Source organism: Geotrypetes seraphini, chromosome 16, assembly GCF_902459505.1.
Source record: "Geotrypetes seraphini chromosome 16, aGeoSer1.1, whole genome shotgun sequence".
NCBI classification, from domain to species: Eukaryota; Metazoa; Chordata; class Amphibia; order Gymnophiona; family Dermophiidae; genus Geotrypetes; species Geotrypetes seraphini.
The window spans coordinates 29313791-29334893 of record NC_047099.1 but is presented as its reverse complement, the minus strand read 5'-3'; the positions used below and the strand labels follow the sequence as shown (position 1 = coordinate 29334893).

The 21103-nt window shown below is 40.5% G+C and overlaps 1 protein-coding gene across 6 annotated transcripts in view; it reads right to left on the bottom strand.

Moving 5' to 3' along the window:
* The window catches only part of MINK1 (misshapen like kinase 1), a 213781-nt gene that overhangs the window by 97830 nt on the left and 94848 nt on the right, over positions 1-21103 (bottom strand). For 4 of the 6 annotated variants that reach the window (XM_033923495.1, XM_033923498.1, XM_033923497.1 and 1 more), the window contains exons 14-15: positions 18682-18768; positions 8816-9031 (exon numbers count right to left, since the gene is read on the bottom strand). In XM_033923495.1, coding sequence (XP_033779386.1) covers positions 8816-9031; positions 18682-18768 — 303 coding nt within the window. The remainder of the gene's footprint in view (positions 1-8815; positions 9032-18681; positions 18769-21103) is intronic. The other 2 variants (XM_033923496.1, XM_033923499.1) reach the window with 1 other exon arrangement.

Here is a 21103-nt window from a genome sequence, read left to right as displayed (position 1 = left end):
ATTTGACAAAGAGCCAGGATTTCAAGGGTTTCCAAAATCTTAAACAATTATTTTCACATCTAATTATGTGTGGTAGGGGGATGATAGTATTAAAAAGTTCCTTAGAAGATGAGAGAGGAATTAACGAATCTGGTAGAAGCTCAAATTTGTTTAAGAAACTGGACATTGAAGGTGGCTTGATTTTCAGAAATGATATTATATACTGTGCCAATCTCCATACAGCAACTTAAAAGCTAAAACAAAAATTTAAACTCAGTGCAAGCTTGTAGAGGTAACCAATGTAGCTTCTTTAATAGAGGGGTCACCCTATTAACCTTTTCCTATCGTATGTCCCGGACGACGGGGACATTCCAAAAATGTTATTGCCATCGTATGTCCCATGGCATGGGACATACAGTACACCTTCGACCTATCATTTGTCCCATCTATTTATTACCAAGTAGTTCAGAGTCTGAGTTGGATAATGATTCGGACTTTGATGCAGAAAATGTAGCGGGCAGTAGCGATAATTACGATTGGAACCAGCGTAACGTAAAATTTATTATGATAGGAAAAGGTTAAACTTGGGGGTCCTTTTATCAAGCTGTGGTAGGGGGTTTAACGCGTGTAATACCGCGCGTTAAATCGCCTGCCGGGCTAGCCGCTAATGCCTGCATTGAGCTGTCGTTAGTTTTTTAGCCGGCTGCGGGGGTTAGCGCTAACCCCGCTAGCGTGGCTTCATAAAAGGAGACTTTAGACTTTAACAAAATAATTTTAGCAACAGAATTCTGTAATAACTGCAATCTAGTTACTAATGTTCTCATGAAACCCATGTACAAAGAGTTATAATAGTCCAGAGGCAAAAACAGAAAAGCATGGACCAACATCCATAAATCTAGGCCAAAAAAAGATCTAAATTGAGATAAGAAACATAACTTTTATAAAACAGAATTTATTAAATTAGCTTTAATAACTGGAATGAACACAATAAGAAAATCTACCTTGTCAGCATTCAACTCTCAAAAAGGTCACTGGGATAAAATGAGGAAAATGGTTAAAAAAGAGCTAAAAAAGGAAAAGCTGCAAAGACAGGACTTTAAATCAGCCTTAGACATTGTTCAAAAATACCATCTTGGAAGCCCAGACCAGCTGTATTCCACATATTTAAAAAGGTGAAATGAAGGCCAAAAGACATCCATCATATTTTTTTTAAAAGTCAGGCAAAAGAGGTTATTAGAATTAGTGTCTTTAAAAAAAGGAAAAAGATCTTAGTGATAAAAACAGGAGGCAAGAAGAACTACCAGGAGGTTAGACAAAAAGCAATGATAAAGAAGGCTAAAGAAAACTAGCTTGCCATAGAGGCAAAAATTTATTATAAAAACTTTTTCAAGTAAATTAGAAGTTGAAATCCTGTAAGGAAGTAAGTTGACCCATTAGATCATCAAGGATTAAAAGAGGTAATCAGGAAGGACAAGGTCATAGTGGAAAGTTGCCGTACAGTGAGAGATTAGAGAAATTGGGCCTCTTCTCCCTTGAAAACAGGAGACTGAGAAGGGACATGATCGAAACATTCATGATATTGAAGGGAATAGACCTAGTAGAGAAAGAGAGATTGTTCATCATCTCCAAGGTGAAGAGAACGAGAGCGCACTCGCTGAAGTTAAAAGGGGATAGTTTCCGTACAAATGTAAGGAAGTTTTATTTTCACCTAGAGCAGGGGTGTCAAAGTCCCTCCTCGAAGGCTACAATCCAGTCGGGTTTTCAGGATTTCCCCAATGACTATGCATGAGATCTATTAGCATACAATGAAAGCAGAGCAAATAGATCTCATGCATAGTCATTGGGGAAATCCTGAAAACCCGACTGGATTGCGGCCCTCGAGGAGGGACTTTGACACCGCTGACCTAAAGAGAGGTAGAAATCTGGAATAGAGAGTTGCATGGGGATAGAAATCCCACCCATCCCCGCCAGGATCTTCTCCATCCCCACCCATCCCCGCAAGGAATTACCTCCATCCCCACCCGTCCCCATAAAAAGCAGCAATTACTTCTGACAGGATCATCAATTCCACAGTTTCTTTTGTGTTTGCGCTGCTGTTTTCCTTGTGGAATCTCTTTGGTGGAACCTTTTTTTGTTTTCTGTTCAGGTAATTAACTTATAAACCCCCTCTTTTACTAAGGCTGACGTGTCCATTATATTATATGGACAAACCCTGCTTCCAAAGCCTTCCATCCCCGAGGGAGTCCCGTTGGCTACAGGGGGGATTCCCGCGATCCCCGTTCAGACCTCTAATCTGGAACACTCTTCTGAAGGCTGTTACAGGGGAAAACACCCTTCAGGGATTCAAGACAAGGTTAGATAAGTTCCTGCTGTACCAGAACATACGCAGGTAAGGCTAGACTCAAAGAGGGCACTGGTCTTTGACCTAAGGACTGCCGAGTGAGCGGACTGCTGGGCACGATGGACTGCTGGTCTGACCCAACAGCGGTAATTCTTATGAAAAGATAAAGGAATTCTTTGCTTTTGTCTTTACTGAGGAGGATGTAAGGATGATACCCACGCAGGAAATAGTAGTTAAAGGTGTCGATAAAGAGAAATTGAAACAAATTTCAGTGAACCTGGAAGATGTAAAAAGCCAAATTAACAAGAAAAAAGCAGTAAATCATCAGGACAAGATAGTATACACCTTGGAATACTGAAAGAATCAATACATGAAATGAAGACTCTATAACCTATCATTAAAATTATTCATAATACCTGAAGTCTGGAGATCAGCCAATGTAATGCTGATTTAAAAAAAAAAAAAAAAAAAAAAAGGGTTCCAGGGGTAATCTGGGAAATTAGAAACTAACAAGTCTGATGTCAGTGCCGGGCAAAATGGTAGAAACTATTACAAAGAATACAATTACTGAACACATATATAAACATGGGTTAATGGGATAGAGCCAGCATGATTTCAGCCAAAGGAGACTGGACTCTTTTGGAGCACTGGTCTTGACCTTGGGGCCACACGTGAGCGGACTTGCTGGGCAGGATGGACCATTGGTCTGACCCAGCAGCGGCAATTTTTATGTTCTCACTAATTTGCTACATTTTTTTTGGGAAAGCGTGAACAAACAAAAGGAAAAAATTGAGCCAGTTGATGTAGTGTATCTAGATTTTCAGAAAACTTTTGACAAAATCCCTCATGAGAGACTCCTGAGATTAAAAAGTCAAGAGACAGGAGGCAATGTCCTGTTGTGGATTGGAAACAGGTTAAAAGATTAAAAACAAAACAAAACGGGAGGGTAAGGTAAAATGAACAAATTCTCTCAATTGTGGAGAGTGAACAGTGTAATAATAACCAAATGTATTAATATACTGCCTTATACCAAGTAGCCCAAGGCAGTTTACATAAAACACAAGAATACAATATTTAACATTCACAAAGGTACAAGCCTACAACAAAATTCAACAGATCAGACATTGCCAACTCCAGGTCTTAGCATAAATCAGGTTCACACCAAATTCTGAATACTCTGGCTTCTAATTTACTGGAGAATTCATTTTAAATGTTCCAGTGTGATCTTTAAAATTCTGTATGGGATTTCCCCCCCCCCCTATTTTTCATCTCACTTTCAATTCTTGTTTGCCATTTAATTCCAGAAGTGCCCAGAAATATAAACTTGATTTTCCTACCATAAAGAATATCAAAACTACAGCCAAGTTTTATTATTCGTTCAGCTTTTTCTTTGTAAAAATTTGTAATGAGCTTCTGTCTGAGGTTAGGCTTCTTTCTCAATTATCAATTTTCCGGAAAATGCTATAAACTCATTTATTTCAAAAGCCTTTAACAAATTCATCCTTTTCTAATTAACGATCTTTCACCTGTCAATTTTGATCCCTTCTTTGTCTGATTTCCAACATTTGTAAACAGAGTCAAGCCCTCTCTGAGGGATGAATCTATATATAAAACTAAAGGATTGGATATCATATCTCTACAGTAAGAAAGCCACAGATCAGGACCACCTCAGGGAATAAGCAGTCGCTAATAAACCTATTCTAACACCTAAATCCGAATCAACCTAATATTAATCAGTTGTAAAACTTTGTAAAAAGCTTTTTTATTCCGTAATACCCCTCCACATCATCACCCATTAAGGGAAATTCCAAACTTTTATCATCTAGCAAAAACTTCAAATATTCGGGATCATAGAACAAATGTCTTCTAGAGCAGTGTTCTTCAACCACCGGTCCACGGACCAGTGCCGGTCCACAGAAATTTCCTGCCGGTCCACAGGGCCAGCACGTGCATCAGGCCCAAAACAGTGTTCTTCAACCGCCGGTCCACGGTGCGATTGATGCGGCGTTATTTTCAAGCCAGCTCCCTTTTCCTAACTGATTCAGTGCACAAAGCCACGGGCAGTGGCTCCTACGGGCATCCTGAGCCTGAACCGGAAGCCTTCTCTCTGACGTTGCAACATCAGAGGGAAGGCTTCCAGATGAGGCACGGGACATGCAAGGTGCAATTAGTACTATTATGGGGGCGGGGTCTGGGGTGGAGATTGGGTAGAGATGGGCGGTGTCTGGCCCATGACTTAGCCCCGTGTTCTTCAACCGCCGGTCCACGGACCGATGCCGGTCCACAGAATAATTCTTTTATTTCTGCCGGTCCATAGGTGTAAAAAGGTTGAAAAACACTGTTCTAGAGCAGTGGTTCCCAACCCTGTCCTGGAAGACCCCCAGGCCAGTCGGGTTTTCAGGACAGCCCTAAAGAATATGCATGGAGCAGATTTGCATGCAGGGCAACTCCATTATATGCAGATCTCTCTCATGTATATTCATTAGGGCTATCCTGAAAACCTGACTGGCCTGGGGGTTTTCCAGGACAGTGTTGGGAACCACTGTTCTAGAGGAAATAACTACTGTACATTTGCAAGAGAAACAAACGGAAAAGTATCACCTAGAGATACAACAGGGGAGCTACCTCTATCAAATTTATGATTAAAAAGAATAAACTTGGCTGCAGTAATTATAACAGTTGAAATTGACGTAAACTGCTCCCAAATAAGGATCTGTACTGGGACTGGTGCTTTTCAACATTATTTATAAACGATTTGGGAAAAGAATGATGAGCGAGGTCATCAAATTTGCAGATATGAGATAAAATTATTCAGTTGTTAAACTGCATGAGGACTGTGAGACATTGAAGGACCTTACAAGACTGCAAGATTCGGCCTTCAAATGACAGATGAAATTTTAAGGTGGATAAGTGACGCATACTGAGAAGGATAACCTAAGAGATAACATCCCAGAAAAGATCTCGCTATTACTTTGGACACTACATCAAAATCTTCCACTCAAGTTGCAGTGGTGGCCAATAAAGCAAATACAACACTAGGAATTATTAGGAAAGGAACAGATAATAAAATATTCTAATGGCTCTATACTGCTCCATGGTACCATAGTAACCTTAGTTATACATTTTGGTGGAATACAATTTGTCATATATTCAAAATGGAAAGAGCAATAGCAATACAAAGAGGGTCATATACTAAATTTATAAAAATATGGGGGCCATTGACAAAATATTGTAGTGAATAATCATCAATTTTTCTCTTCTTCTTTATGGCACATCAGGAGGGGTGGGTAATGGAAATAATATTACATAATATGTTATATAATGTGTATATGGTGATTGGAAAGCAGTTGAAGGGTGGGTGGTGGGGGAGGGGGTAAAAATATTATTAGAATTTTATGCAGTAGATATAAAAGTGATATTGTGTAATAATTTGTTGTAATTTAATATTTTGTGCACTTGATGTAAAATATGAAAATGAATAAAGAATATAAAAAAAGAAGAGCTACCAAAATGATTTAAGGGGTCAGAAGGACTCTCATATGAGAGCTTAGGGCTGTTTAACTTGGAAAAGAACATTTTTAAAAAGCTCCAGAAAAAAACGCCACTAGGGAATATGAACTCACCACTGTTTCAGGGACTTTAATGGACCTCCACACTAATAGATGCTGGCATTGTAATCTAGATGTAGGGACTTTGGATCATCTTTTGTTTTACTGTCCCCATATTTTAGCCTTTTGGAACTCAATCTGGGATCAAATAAATTGTTTATTGGAAAACCATATAGCGTTATCTTATGATACTGTGATATTTGGAATGTCTATGAGAAAAAAGAATCAGATATCATCGTATAATAATAAACTTTTAATGATTATGACTGGAGTTGCCATCCAACATATTACTAATAATTGGAAAGATCATAATAAACTTAATTTTAATTTTTGGTGGAACTCAGTATGTCACATATATAGAATGGAAAGATCATTAGCGGTACAGAATGGAAATTATAAAAATTTTATTAAAATATGGGAGCCATTAACATCTTTTTGTCATGATTGAATGCCATTTTTCTATTAATTATACACCATTTAGTAGGGGGTGGGGGGGGAGGGTTTCAAGTATATAATCTTATAATGATTTAGGGGCTTTGAGGGAAGGTGGGGAGAGGGTTACATTTGTACTTATAAGCTATAATGATAAGATGTTCAAGTGCTCAAATTAATTGTGTTTATTATGAATTTTTGTGCACTTGATGAAAGTTTAAAAATGAATAAAGAATTTAAAACAAAAAATGGACCTCCACACTTCTCTGTCTTCTCCTACTTCTGTGAACACTCCAGTGGAAACAGAATGTTTGCACAAGAAGAGGTCCATTAAAAGTACAAATTGCTTCATTAACTCACCATTGCACTGGTTACCAGTGGAGGCACGAGTAATGTTTAAATTCTCATGCCTGTTTTAAGTCACATTCTTCTTTCCTCCGATCTTCATCTAGCCCTTTCCTTGGAGTTCCTTTCTCACCACAATTCCTGTAAACCGTGCCGAGCTCCACGACTATGGAGATGGTGCGGTATACAAACCTAAGGTTTAGTTTAGTCAGTTTGGGGATCGGCACCTACATACCTGCTATCTCATTTCATGCTAAATAACCCCTTAAGGATAACCAGGAATTGTAACCTATTTGCTTACCTGAAGATTTTAGGCTGCGAACATAGGTCTTATTTAGACAGGATGCTTGCTTTTCAAGCAAGCAAACAACAGTCCTGGTTGGGTAATTATATCAGCAGAGTCATGCTGTCTTATGGCGCTTTTAGAAAAGAAATTAAGACAGCATTATTTGACAAATTTATCTCTTAATCTGTGCTTTTATCTTTAACATAATTAATTTTACTCCATCAATTTAAAATTTTTAATGTCTTTTTTAATATAACAGGCTAGATTCCTTTTCTTATTATTTTGTATTTCACCGATTGTCCAGTTTTTCTCTTTTGTGGAAACCGTCTAGAATTCTTCTGATTAAGGTGGTATAGAAAAATACATTTATTATGTCGAGCTCCACTTCAGTGGAGAAGATGCGGTATATAAACCTAAGGCTTAGTTTAATTTAGTTTAGTTAAGCAAGAATATTTCAAGTGATGCGCATTTAAGTGAAATAAGTTTTAGGTAATAGACAGAAGGTTTTTATGCTGATGGTAAACATACACCTAGGCACCTAAACTGCTGAATGTGGTGTTTGAGGCTTTTATTTCTGACTGGAATCTTTAATACGTTTAATGCCGCAGCCGCTCAGCTGATCGCGGCAGGGGAATTCCCCCCTTCCCCATCAGCTGAGTGTCAGAGACTCCCCAAAGCCATGATTCTGCGATCGGAAGCTGCTTTTAAGACAACTTGGGCGCTGGTTATAGAATCCGGTCCCGAGTACAGAATCCAGCCCCGAGTACTGTTCCTACAGCCTGAGGCTCAAGATAGAACCCAAAGCTCAATTACGCCTTCTGACAGCAGAACTGGATCCGGCCCTGAGGGCTGTAATGCAGTATTTTTTCTGGAGTTTTTTAAAAACGAATAAAGATTTATAAAAAAAAAAATATATATATTTTTTTTATTAGCACCAGGCTTCTGCATTTTTAATTGCAGCTCGGAGACAGCTGAGGAGGTTTACGATAGAGGTCTACAAAATCCTGGATCAAAAAGAATGGTAAATACAGATTGATTATTTACTCTTTCAAAATGTACAAAGACTAGGAGACACATCATGATGCTATACAACTCACTATCAGAGGATGTGGTAAAAGCAGTTAGCATAGCTGGGTTTAAAAATGAGTTAGACAAGTTCCTAAATGTTTTAAGGAAGACCTGTGGGAAAGCCACTGCTTTTCCCTGGGGGTAGATGGGCTAGAATATTGCTACTTTTTGGTATTCCGCCAGGTACTTGCAATCTGGTGTGCCCACTGTTAGAAACGGGATACTGGGCCAAGTGGACGTTTACTCTGATTTAGTATGGCAACTCTTAAGTTCTTATGTAAAAATATTAATTTGTATATTTGAAGAAAGGCAAGACATGGCCTCTTTAAATTGAAGGGAAGCTCTAGATAAAGGGACACAGAATGAAGGTGAAAGGAGATAGACTCAGAAGTGATCTAAGGAAATATTTCCAAATGGATATGTGGAAGGCCTTCCAGTGGAGACGATAGAGATGTGGACTGTGTCTGAGTTGAAGAAAGCATGGAACAAGTACAGATCTCTAAAAAAGAGGAAACGATTGTAGAACTTAGTTGGTACAGATGGGCAGACTTGAAAGGCCGCAAGTTTTTATCTGCTGTCCTTTTCTCTGCTTCTATACTCAGACACGGAAGCGCAAAGAGTTTTACAAGTTATATAAAAAAAGGCAGCCTCTGTACTGACTGCAGAGGCCAGCACACCTGAAGAATAGGATCTGAAAAGTGCCCGATATTTGGCTTTTAAATATTTAACTCTTGTTGCCAGCCAGGCATACTATACCTCTCTGGCCCAAGCTGGTTTGTCGCTGGGGTTCAGATTTCGGTTGTAATGATACAAGGGTTTCTTCTCAGCCTGTTGTTGTTGTTGCTGCTGCTGCTGCTGCTGTTGTTGTTGCTGCTGCTGCTGCAGAGATTTGAGGTATGCATGCTCCTGCTGCAGCTGTCTCTGCAATCTCTCCGACTGTCTCTGCTCCTCCAGCTGTTTCCTTTTGTACTCCTGCAGAGAAAAGTGAAATGATGATTAATGGCCATGATCTAGCATGGTGCGCATCAGAAAGGCAAAATATTTCAGAGATTGAATGAGTCTGAAGGTCTTTATATGGCATTATAGTCCGTATCTACCTGGCTTTAAAGGAAATGGATTTAGCAGAATAGTTTCTACTCTGAGGTCCAGTTCTGCTGTCGAAAGGGGTAATTGAGTTTTGGATACTATCTTGATCCTTAAGCTGTAGGAACAGCACTCGGGGCCAGATTCTGTAACCAGCACCCAAGTCGGTGGTTGCCTTTAAAGCAGCCGCAGATCGCAGAATCAAGGCTTTGGGGAGTCCCTGACACTCAGCTGATGGGGAAGAGGGGAATTCCCCTGCCGCGATTGGCTGAGTGGCATTGAACCCCCACCACACTGTCCACAGTAGGAGGGATGCCCACTCCCTTCTGCCAGCACCCGCCGCAACAATCCCCGGCAGGAGGGATGCCCTTTTCTTGAAGGCCAGCTGGAGGGATGCCCGCTCCCTTTGACTGGCAGGCCTGCCTGTTCCGAATAGCAGGCCTGCCCCTTCCCGGTGCATCTTGGGATGCACTGGGGAGTAGCCTAAGGACCCTCCCTTAGGAGAGGCTTTAGGCACCTTGGCCAACTGTAGTTCAGGTCTCCTTCCCAGTGTATTCCAGGATGCACTGGGAAGGGGCAGGTGCTAGCAGGAGGATGATAAAGGGGGGGGGGGGGGTCAGCCAGAGGGAGTGGGCATCCCTCCTGCTGGGGATTGTTGTGGCAGATGCCGGCAGGAGGGAGTGGGTTTCCCTCCTGCCGTGGACAGTGTGGAGGGCGATCCCTGCTGCGGTCGCTCAACCGATCGTGGCAGGGGAATTATCTCCCCTCCCTCATCAGCTGAGTGGCAGGGACTCCCCAAAGCTGTGATTCTGTAATGATTGACAGGCAATCAGACTTGGGCACCGGTTACAGAATCGCGGCTTTGGGGAGTCCCTGCCACTCAGCTGATAGGGGAGGGGGGAGTTCAACTGCCCCAATTGGCTGCTGTGGTCTAGCAGCAAAGATAAGGGACTGAAATGTAGGCCAGAGGTTTTCAGGCCTACATTTCAGCCGCCTATCTTGGTGTGATTCGCGGCTCGGTAGCTGCTTAGTCCGCCTAATGCCACTCCAGCGTTGGCCTCGCCTACTTTGGTGTTCCACGGCCTAAAGCGGCTACCTAGCCGCGATTCCAGTGGCCATTTCAGCCGCCTTTTATTTAGGCGTCGGTAGGCGCTTCAACCCTGCCATTTCTGACTGCATTTTTCAATTACTTAGGCATCGTTGGAGTGCCTACCGATGTCTAAATTTAGGAGCTGGTTATAGAATTTCCCCCTCATTGCCTACAGGAGAGGAAGGGCCAGGTCTTCCAGAGAAATGGAGTGGCTGGCCAAGTAGCAGCACTGAGACAACGGCATCAGATACTGAACAGAAATCAGCTGTAGTATATGGGAAAGAGGAGCCTCAGATGTGAAGGATTAGGAAGGCATGCAAAGAATGCCCTAAGAAGGAAACTGGATGGAAAGAAAAAACAACTAATTCTATGACATTAGAGGAGTTATCTCCCTGTGCTTCAGTTCTAATCCTCAGTGCTACTAAATAAACCTGCAAGTGGGGACATTCTCACACCATAAGAAACATTAACAACAACACTTTATCCTATGCCCTCTCCCTTCCAGAATTTTCCTTGATTTGAAAAAGACTCACCTCATGTACATTAACGTCACAGAGATATTTAAACATCTCTATCATATCCCCTCTCTCCCGTATTTCTTCCAGAGTATATATACTAAGTTCTCTAAGTCTGTCCCCATATGATTTATGACAATGACCACTAACCAATTTTGTAGCAGCCCTCTGGATTGACTCCATCCTATTTCTATCTTTTTGAAGGTGTGGTTTCCAAAATTGCACACAATATTCCAAATGGGGCCTCACCAGAGACTTATACAACAACATTATCACCTCCCTTTTCCTATTGGCCATTCCTCTCCTTATGCACCCAAGCATCTTTCTGACTTTGACTGTTACCATTTCTACCTGTTTTGCCACTCTGAGATCATCAGACACAATCACCAAGTCCCGCTCTTCTTCCTTGCACAGAAGTGCTTCGACTCTAATACTATAACGTTCTCCTGGATTTTTGCAACCCAAGTGCACCTCCCCTGCATTTTTTAGTGTTAAATCTTAGTTGCCAATTACCAGACCATTCTTCAAACTTCGCCAGAAGTCAGACTGACTCGTAAGTCCCTACCTCCTGCTTACTTCCGCTCTTGTGTGGAGGGACCATATCCGCCCTTCTCTAGTCCTCTGGGACCACACCAGACTAAGGAAGCATTAAAAAGATGCAACGGAGAAGAAAAAAAAAAAAAAGATGCAACGGAGACAATGGAGCCACCAGAACCTTTCCGAGTTTCTTGAGTACCCTTGGATGTATCGCATCAGGCCCCATCGCTTTGTCTATTTTTAATTTAGCTAATTCCTCACAAACACACATGTTTACAAATTACGCTCACCGCTTACCACTGTCTACATCTAAGCCCTACAGTAAAACCACATTTATTCTGATACCTCAGATAGATCCCTATCTAGAGAAACAGTAGACATTTTTGAGATTACATTCCCCATCCCATGAAGTGAAAAAGCAAATCAACAGAGCCAAACAATCTGTTCCATTGTCATCCTAAAAAGAGAAAATAATAAAATGTCCCTTGTTGTCACCTATAGCTCTGAGCTGAAACCATTAAAATGTATCATAAAATATCTATAACCCATCTGGACAAATGTCATCCTCTCACAGGCCTTAGCTGTTGGTATGCCAGGAATACTACCTACTAACTTGAAAATGATATTCACCAGTACCCACAAACTGCACAATGACATCCACTTAAAAGAAGTAGCCCTGCCAAAAGTCCAGCTGCCGGGGTGGGGGGGGGGGGGGGCAGTGCTGGGCAGGTTGCTTGATGGCAGCAGCGGGAGGGAGTGGGCATACCTTCTACCGAGGGTAGAAGGAAGGGGAGGGGCAAAATATTTTGCCAGGTCTGAGCAGTCAAGCCTTACTTTCCTGTCAATACCTGAGCCAATCAGCGCTTAGGCACTGACCAGAAAGTAAGACTACAACATCAACAACCTGCCAGAAAATTGTGCCCGCAAATGTAGGATGGGAGGTTCGGGGAATCGCCCAGTAATAATACAGTATCGTTCAGAGTGCTCATTTAGATATTAATGACCTCGTTGTAATACATTTGCATGGCAGAGTTGGAGTCTGCCAGGAAGCTCAGAAAAGACCAAAATGAGAGTGGATTTGAGAGCTAAAACAGGACATCTCATTTGTGAGAATAGATATAGAAGCCAACCTCGGATATCTGGGCAAGGGTCTTAAAAAGGCAGAGGGAAAAACAAGAGGTTGCCATCTCTACTCTGAAGCAGTTGGAGGAGTTAAATTGTGCCAATATGGAACTACTGTACACAATATAGGACTTATATACTACTATTTCTCTTTATTATTTCTAAAGTGCTGTACATTAAACACGCAAGAGACGGCCCTTGCTCAAAAGAGCTTACAATCTATGTAATTATGACAGACACGAGGCCAAAGGTGAATTTATACATGATACTTAGGTGGTAATTGCAAGGGACTTAAGAGTTGGAGGGGTAGGGTAGTAAGAGGGAATAACAACAGACAACAAAAGCAGGAAATGTAACCCACCTATTTTCATGAAGTGCTGAAACGCCAGAATATATGTGCTAAGCAGCAGTAATGCAATAACTTGCTGAGACCCAGATAATGCACAGGAGCCAACCAAGATTAAGCTTAGAAGATACATAGGGCTTTGGTGGACCAAAAAATGAATGTGTCCAAGGACATCATTGACTGTTTCCACAGTTAAAATTAGAAAGAATTGGTAGCAGCAAAACCACAAGCAGCAGGAACAATAACTGCGATATCTATTAAATTGAGGTATTTCAGGATTCATTCCCATTTAATCTATGAAAAGGCAGGACTTGAGAAGTCACTATTAAGCTGCATGGGAGAATATAAGATATAGGTTGATGCTTTCTTTGCATTTTCATTTGCAGCTGGAGCTATGATCATTATGTTTATTAAAATCTTTATAGACTGCCTATACAGTCAAAAAGGATCAAAGCGGTTTACATTATAACTTAATTAAATTTTTGAAAAGAACTCCCTCCATTAAGCAATAAAAAGGAAAGAAGAAGAAGAAAAAGAAAGAAATTGATGTTTCTAAAACATATTACAATTCTAAAACATATTAAGCTCAAATGACGGAATAAGAGAGAGAAAAAAATATGTTTAATTTTGTTTACACCTCTCCAGCATGGGCTGGAGGGCAAAGAGGGGTGGGGTGGGTGGAAAGGCTACAAAATAAACCCACCAAGACATTTGGAAAAAATACACCCAATTGGGCTGGAAAAGTGAATCGAATTGAAAAATTGATTCAAATCGAATTGAAAAAATTATCCCTGAATCAGGCAGCAATAGTACTCAGAGGGAAAGGGGGATCTAGGGGTAGGAATCGCATTATACCCGACAACCTTTCTGCCCTCAAAAATAAGAGAGAGAAATCAATGGGAAGGAACAAATTTTCTGAGAAAGCCTCACAACTGAAGTTTATGTTTATATTTAAAATCTGATTCGCCGCCAAACCTTACAAAAGTTCTAAGCGGGTTACGTATAAAATAAAAAAATTAAAATTGAAAAGAACTCCATAAGATAAAAGAAAGACCTAAACTAATCATTCATAATAACTAAGTTACAATCAAAATCCATTCTAACAAAAAAGTAAATAAATAAAAAAAAATTAGACAGTGGGTCAAATTGCCTGGGAATCTCTTGAATTAATGAATATGTTCATTCGGAATAGAATCTATACCAAAAGCCTTTTGAAAAAAATATGTTCTCAGTAATTTTTTTAACGTTTTATGATTTAATTCAGTACAGAAGTTGATTCCCATTTTGTTCTATATACCAGTGGAAGGAGTAGTCTATTGTCCTGTAATGATCTTAATGCTCAGTTTGCATAGGGAGAGGTATGGCCAGTAGGAAAAAGGAGGTATTGATGCCCCTGTATAAGACTCTGGTGAGACCTCATTTAGAATAGTGTGTACCATTCTGGAGGTCACACCTTCAAAAAGATATAAAAAGGATGGAGTCGGTCCAGAGGAGGGCTACTAAAATGGTGCGTGGTCTTCATCATAAGGCGTATGGGGACAGACTGTATACTTTGAAGGAAAGGCAGGAGAGGGAAGATATGATAGAGACGTTTAAATATCTACGTAATGTAAATGTGCATGAGTTGAGACTCTTTCATTTGAAAAAAAACTGCAATGAGAGGGCATAGGATGAAGTTAAGAGGTGACAGGCTTCGGAGTAATCTAAGGAAATAAGTTTTTACAGAAAGGGTGGTGGATGCGTGGAACAGTCTCCCGGAAGAGCTGGTGGAGACAGAGACTGTCTGAATTCAAAAAGGCCTGGGATAGGCACATGGGATCTCTCGGAGAGAGAAAGAGATAATGGGGCTCATAATCGAAAGAGAAAAACGTCCAAAAACCGGCCTAAGTCGGCACTTGGACGAACATTTCTCAAAAATGCCCAAGTGCCGAAAATAAAAACGGGGTTTGGACGTATTTCTAAACGACCTAGGCCTTCATAGTGCCGCTCAATGTCCAAAGCTAAACGGGGCGTTTCAGGAGGCGTGTTGAGGGTGGGGGTTGGGTGGGACGTGGGCTGGCTTAGACTTAGTCGTACAGCATGTATAACCGACGGAACTTGGACGTTGTGACTTAGGCCATGTATAACATGGTCTAAGTCACAAAAAAACACCTAAAGTCAGCAGATAAGCACTGCAAACACATAAAACAGACCCCCACACACTACCCCAGTGATCACCAATCCCCCCCCCCATAAAAATTTTATTCACAACTTTAAATTTCAACCTCCAGACCATCATCACCTGGCAGCCTGGCAGAGGCAGTTTAAGTCATCTTGGGGGTGGGTTAGGAACTCATAGAGAGGAGGACCCATGCCCATAAGCCCCTGTAATCACTGCATTGATACTTAAACATGTACACTCCCTTATGCACCTCCAAAACCCTTTTTTACTGGCATATAAGTGGCTCCTGCAGCCATAAGGGCTATTGAGGTGGTAGATAAGTGGGTCTAGGGGATTCTGGAGGTGGTTTGGGGGGGGCTCACTGTCACCTATAAGGGAGCTGTAGGGAGGAGAAGACATGGCACCCTTTTTGTGAAGTTCAAAGCAGTGCCCTGTAAGGAACCCCACTAGTTAGGTGGCATATTTGGGTATGCAGTCCATGACTTTGCAGACCCCTCCCACGTCCAACAGGGCTTGTTCTAGGCATTTTGGAGTTGGATGGAAAGTTGGACGGAAATGTGGTATAAAGATGGACGATTTAGCGGCTTGGATGATCAGATCGGCAGGACGTATAATTAGACGATTTTCAAAAGTAAAAAAAAGTTGGACATATCTTTCGAAAATGTGTCTTAGGCTCTTTTTAACTTTGGACGACTTGTGAGATGGACGTAAACAGACTTAATTATGCCCCTCCACGGTTACTGCGGATGGGCAGACTAGATGGACCATTTGGCCTTATTCTGCCATCATGTTTCTATGTCAAAGATTGCATTATATATATATATATATATATATATATATATATACACATATATACACACAAAATCTGAGTGTATATTGTTATAGTTGAAGATTGAAGTATTAAATTTACAGACCAGTGAATTTTTGGGATTTTTAACATATACACTGGAATAGTACTTGATATACTTCTGATAATTATAAAGACAAAAGATTACAGATAACCAGGTTCAGAAGTATGCAATGTTTTATGCGTCAATACTAATATGTCAAATCTAATTCTATAAGTAACCAAGGTATTGTAAGAAAAGGGGGGGTGACTCGATCATATTTACTTTTTTGCCCATATAACTTTAATGTCACATTCTGCAGTTTGTAGCTGTCTCATATTAAATTTTGATAAACCAGTATAGATGTTACAATAGTCCAACCTGGATACAAAAAATGCATGTATCGAAGTATGAAAATTCTTATTCTCAAGCAATCCTCTGATAGTTCTCAAAGATCTTAGGGTATAAAAACCTCTTTTTATAATATTTGATACTTGATCCGAAAAAGTTAATTGTGTGTTCACAATTATACCTAAGTATTTAAACTTTTCAACCAACAGAATGGTTATCCCATCAAAATTCAACGTCAAATCTGGTGTTGGAATATGTCATGTTAGCTCACATGAATAACTCTTACCAAAATCTACTATTTAGTACAATGGGACATGCCCAATTTGATCCTTGGATAAAGATTTAGGAAGCCTGGTGGTACATATGCCTATGTATTACTGGCAATGTATGCAGAGAAGCATCCCAAAGAGCGAGATTAACCATGCCAAAGAGTGGGAATGAAGAACAAAGAGTGAGATTTTGCAGATGGTACATCTATGGTATAAATCTAGAATAATTTAAGTGTAGTATTGCATTGTAAAAGAATTAAGGCAGCATGAAAATGATATTGGCTTTTCTTTGAATGCAATTTGGGTACATTTTTTGAGTTGAAAAGTATCTTCTACCCAGTAGTTAGACGAATGTACATCATTTTCAGAACATATGTACTTGCTGTAAAGGGAAAAGGGACAGGGGAAGGGGAAGCAGTAGGCAGGGAGGTATGCTCAGATTTCTTCTTACTGGTTGGACCACTTGGTTACTTCTCCAAAGTTCCCTCGCATGAAAGCAGTGATCAAGATCAGTGCACTGATACTGAAGATTTGATGGTGAAAAACAGGGTTTAAAGTGTGCGAGAGTAAGAAATGTTTCAAATGAGCGTGACACACTTCTGACAAGTGAAGCTTAGCATCTTCAAGTCTTCTTAGTTTTGCATGCCCTAGATAGGCACATTCTGTTTCTCAGTGCCTCCAATAACATCACCCTTATATGGAACCGATAACCTGCTTTGTCTGTGAAGAAAGGCTTTTTGCTCCAGCTTGTTACAGAAAATACCATAAGGTTTCTGAATGCCAAAACTTGGGCTGACATACACATGCTCAACACCAAGGGCCACTGAATACATCAAGAAATAAACTCCTTGAATTTTAACAAGTTCCTATTAAATCCTCTTGTTCCATTCCATCTCAAAATTTGCAGATGATAGTATAGCGGCTTGCCTAATAGAGGAACTGACGTTCTCCATGGTTCACTGAAGGTTGATACCAAAGGCTCTCGACTGGACCACTAAAGAGAGAAGAAACACCAAATGTATGGAAAGCTACGATTACCTCTAGGACTATATGGCATGTGTTGCACCTCCATGCTCTCAAAAACATGCATAGAAGAAGCAGGTAAATTCTTTGAAACCTGTGACAAAAGCACTTGTCTTCATTCCAGTATGTGTATGGTAGAAGTGGGAGAGGGAGGGGAAAGGGAGGGTGCCAAACTTGTTTTGGGTTAATCTTTTTATCAAGGGGCCGAGGAGATTAAGGCCTCCTGGGGCAAGTGGTCAAAAATTACTGGCTGTAGATACAAGACTTTTTTGGATAGGACTCTTGCATTTCAAGCAAGTAAACAGCAGTCCTGGTTGGGTAACTACATTGCTGGAGCCATGATGTCTTATGGTGCATTTCAAAAAGAAATTAAGTCAGCACTGTTTGACAAATTTATTTCCTAAATGTGGCTATTACTTACACTGAATATATTTAAGAAAGTTGTTGTATTTTAACTAGTTGTATTTTTGCTGATTGTCCAGCCTTCTTCTGTGTAAACTGCCTAGAAATTGTTTGGTTACGGCGGTAAAGAAGAAAAAAGTTATGTTATGTTATAAAGCTGGACTTTTCTTTCTTGGTAAGATAGGAGTACAGTTTGATCTTTGAGGCATAAACTGCACGAGATGACATATTTGCAGAGATAATGAAACTTGAAGTATTATTAACCTACACACAAAGATTTGTAGCAAACCCCATTAAGGTCAGCAGTGGAATTTGGGACAGAACCTTTAGTCACTAGTCTGCTTCTCTGATATGGTGACAAAAAAAACCTGAAACCTCAAAATTAGACATTCAAGATGGTAGATGTCCAGAGAAAAACATTTTACGTGGAAAGACTGGGCTTCAGCAAATGGGCACTACTTGCTCAGCAGAACAACTGACTAGCATTAAGGACCTGGAAGATTAACCAAAGTGGTTGGGTAATACCATACTGAAAAGCCTGCACAACACAAATCCAGCTGCTGACTGTACATGCTGAAATGCATCAAAAACATTCCTCAAGCCAAAGATAGGGATATGTAATATTTGCAGAGACGGTGCCCTTAACAGAAGCAGTGACAAGGAAAGAGCGCAGGGAGGGTAAGCCAGTGATGAGAATATGAGTGTGACTTGTATGCTTATGGTGTCATTATCAGAGCAAATGACACAGCGTGTGAAGGGAGGAAAGGGCAAAATCTGTGATAGGACTATGCGCTGATTGTCTCATTACCAGAAGCAGTGATACACTGTGAGAGGAAGGAAAGGTGAGCCAATGATGGAACTATGAACTTTGTGGTGGACAGTGAAGGTGTCATTACCAGAAGCAGGGCCTGTTCTTGCAGGAGTTGTTGCTGCAGGATCTCTAACTGTCTCTGTTCCTCCTCTAACTTGTGTCTTATGTATTCCTGGAGAGATAGGGAGAGAAAGGGAGAGAGAAGGGGAAACAGAAACAGAGAAACAGAAGTAAAGCAAAAGGACAGGATGGGAAAACAGTACAAAAGGAGGACAAGGACAGATTGCATTGTCACAGTCTTTCCTGGACACTTTCAAGGCAGGATAAATGCACAGCAATATAGAGAGTGCCCACAGAAACACTCCTTGATTTTAAAAGCTTAGAAAACCAAAATTTATTGGAATATTCTTTCACCTTTGAGGCTACAGTTTCATCAACTCATAAAAGCTTCATATAGTATCTGTTGATTACATACACTCGATGTGCACCCCACCTATTACTCGGCAAACATCGATGCGATAATCGAGCTCAGACCACAAGCTCTGAAACAGATCTGGCGTGATCGTGTTTATAGCTTCAGTGATGCGTTCCTGCAGATCACTCATAGTTGCGGGGAGTGGAGGTACGTAAACTCTGTCTTTCACGTACTCCCAAACAGTAATGTCCGGTGATCTCGGGGGCCACTTGAGGAAGACCTGGTCATTTTGTCACATTGCATCGTCTGAAGGTTCTAACTTCTGCACCAATTGCAGCTTATAAGGGTGAAAGTGCAAGCGATTGGGTAAGATCTTGCTAACCGTGCTTTTTGGGACTTGTACTTGCTGTCATCTTATTTATAAACATATTCCAATAAGTTTTTATTTTGTAACCATTTAAAATCAAGGAGTGTTTTTGTGGGCACTATGTATATATATATATATATATATATATATATATATATATATATATATATATATATATATATATATATATATAGACACTCATCCATTATATCACAGGCCTCACTATCAATGGCATAGATTGTGTCTTGGGAGGATTCTGCATAACTAACAGTTTTTCTATATCTACTGGGATCTTGCCTCCTCTTATCAGAGGTCAACTCTCCTATCACAGGTGTCCTCTCAGGAGGACTACACTACTGAAAGCGTTTGGTCTCTTCTTATTAGGGGTTCTTTTAAGAACACATATAATTTGGTTTTGGAATGTGGATTTATTGTTCGTCTTTTCCAAATCTAAAACTCAAGGCAAATTGCAGGTATATGAATTATTTCCTTAACCAAATCGACTCACAATTTAGTGGTACCTGAGATAATTGAGGGTGAATCAACTTGTCCAAGAGAACTAATGGGAAACTGAAGTTTAAACCCCGATTTCTCTGGTTCAAAAATCACCACGTTATTCATCCATTCTTTAGGTCACTTTTGAAAATGTCTGTGCATACACTGGAATCAAATCTCCTTTTATGAGGAGTCTCTGTAAATAGTTGAGTGCCTATCTCAGTTGCCCAAAAGTTGTCTCAGGATGACTAGATCTGACACAGCATCTCCACATATACCAGGATACTCTTACAGAGGGTCTGTGACAGCAAGAATTGTTTCTCTCAGTTGCCTCAGGATAATTGTATCCCTCTGAGATTCTCCATACATACATGGAAACCCTGTCACCTGTTGGGGGAAGGGAATCCTTTGAAAGGCAGGTAATGCATCTCTCAGAGGCACAGGAAGTCCCTCATAAAGACTCTATTCTGCTTAGATATTCTCTACATATATTGGGGACCCTACTAGAAGGATCCTTTCGGACTTGGGATGTCTCTTTCAGTAGACCAGTTTTAAAGTGAGCCTGCAGTAGACTCCTGGACTTCTGTGAAGTAGTGAGAGATGCATTCTCCTGACTAGAAATACTTTGTATGAGGAAACAAAGACCAAAGAAAAGGTAAAACACAAGAATAGTATTCAGGAAAGATGACATAACCACAAATTTATTAAAAGCATAATATTTCAGCACAGGCTAGTTAGGACAAAATGCCTGTCTTGAGTTCCTTACGACTCCTTTATAGCAATATATATGCTTGGGAGCAATACAGATCTGGTCAATTAAAGTCACACACATTCACACACATTTTTTCTCTTTAGTTTTATTTACAGCAGTCCGTTTGCTCAGAGTTTATCTTTATAAACAAGAATACCTGACTGGTGTAAAGCAGCCTCACAGAACACTATACTCAAGCAGCTCCAGAATATCTTCCACAGGCTCCTACCTTTGAGAAGAAGGGTAAAAGTCCTGGAAGTAATTTAAGGGTTGAGGTGGAGGGGGATGGGATAGTCCTGGATTTCCTCTCCACAGGCTAATGGATGGCCCTAAAGATTTTCTCTCTAGACCAGGGATATCCCAGCACCTATTATTCACAGGGGGGGGGGGCAAACAACCCAGTAAATCCTTTCTATGGAAGGAAAGAATAATACTGAAGTTCTTCAATACAGACCATGAAAAGAGAGGAGGAGGAAAGA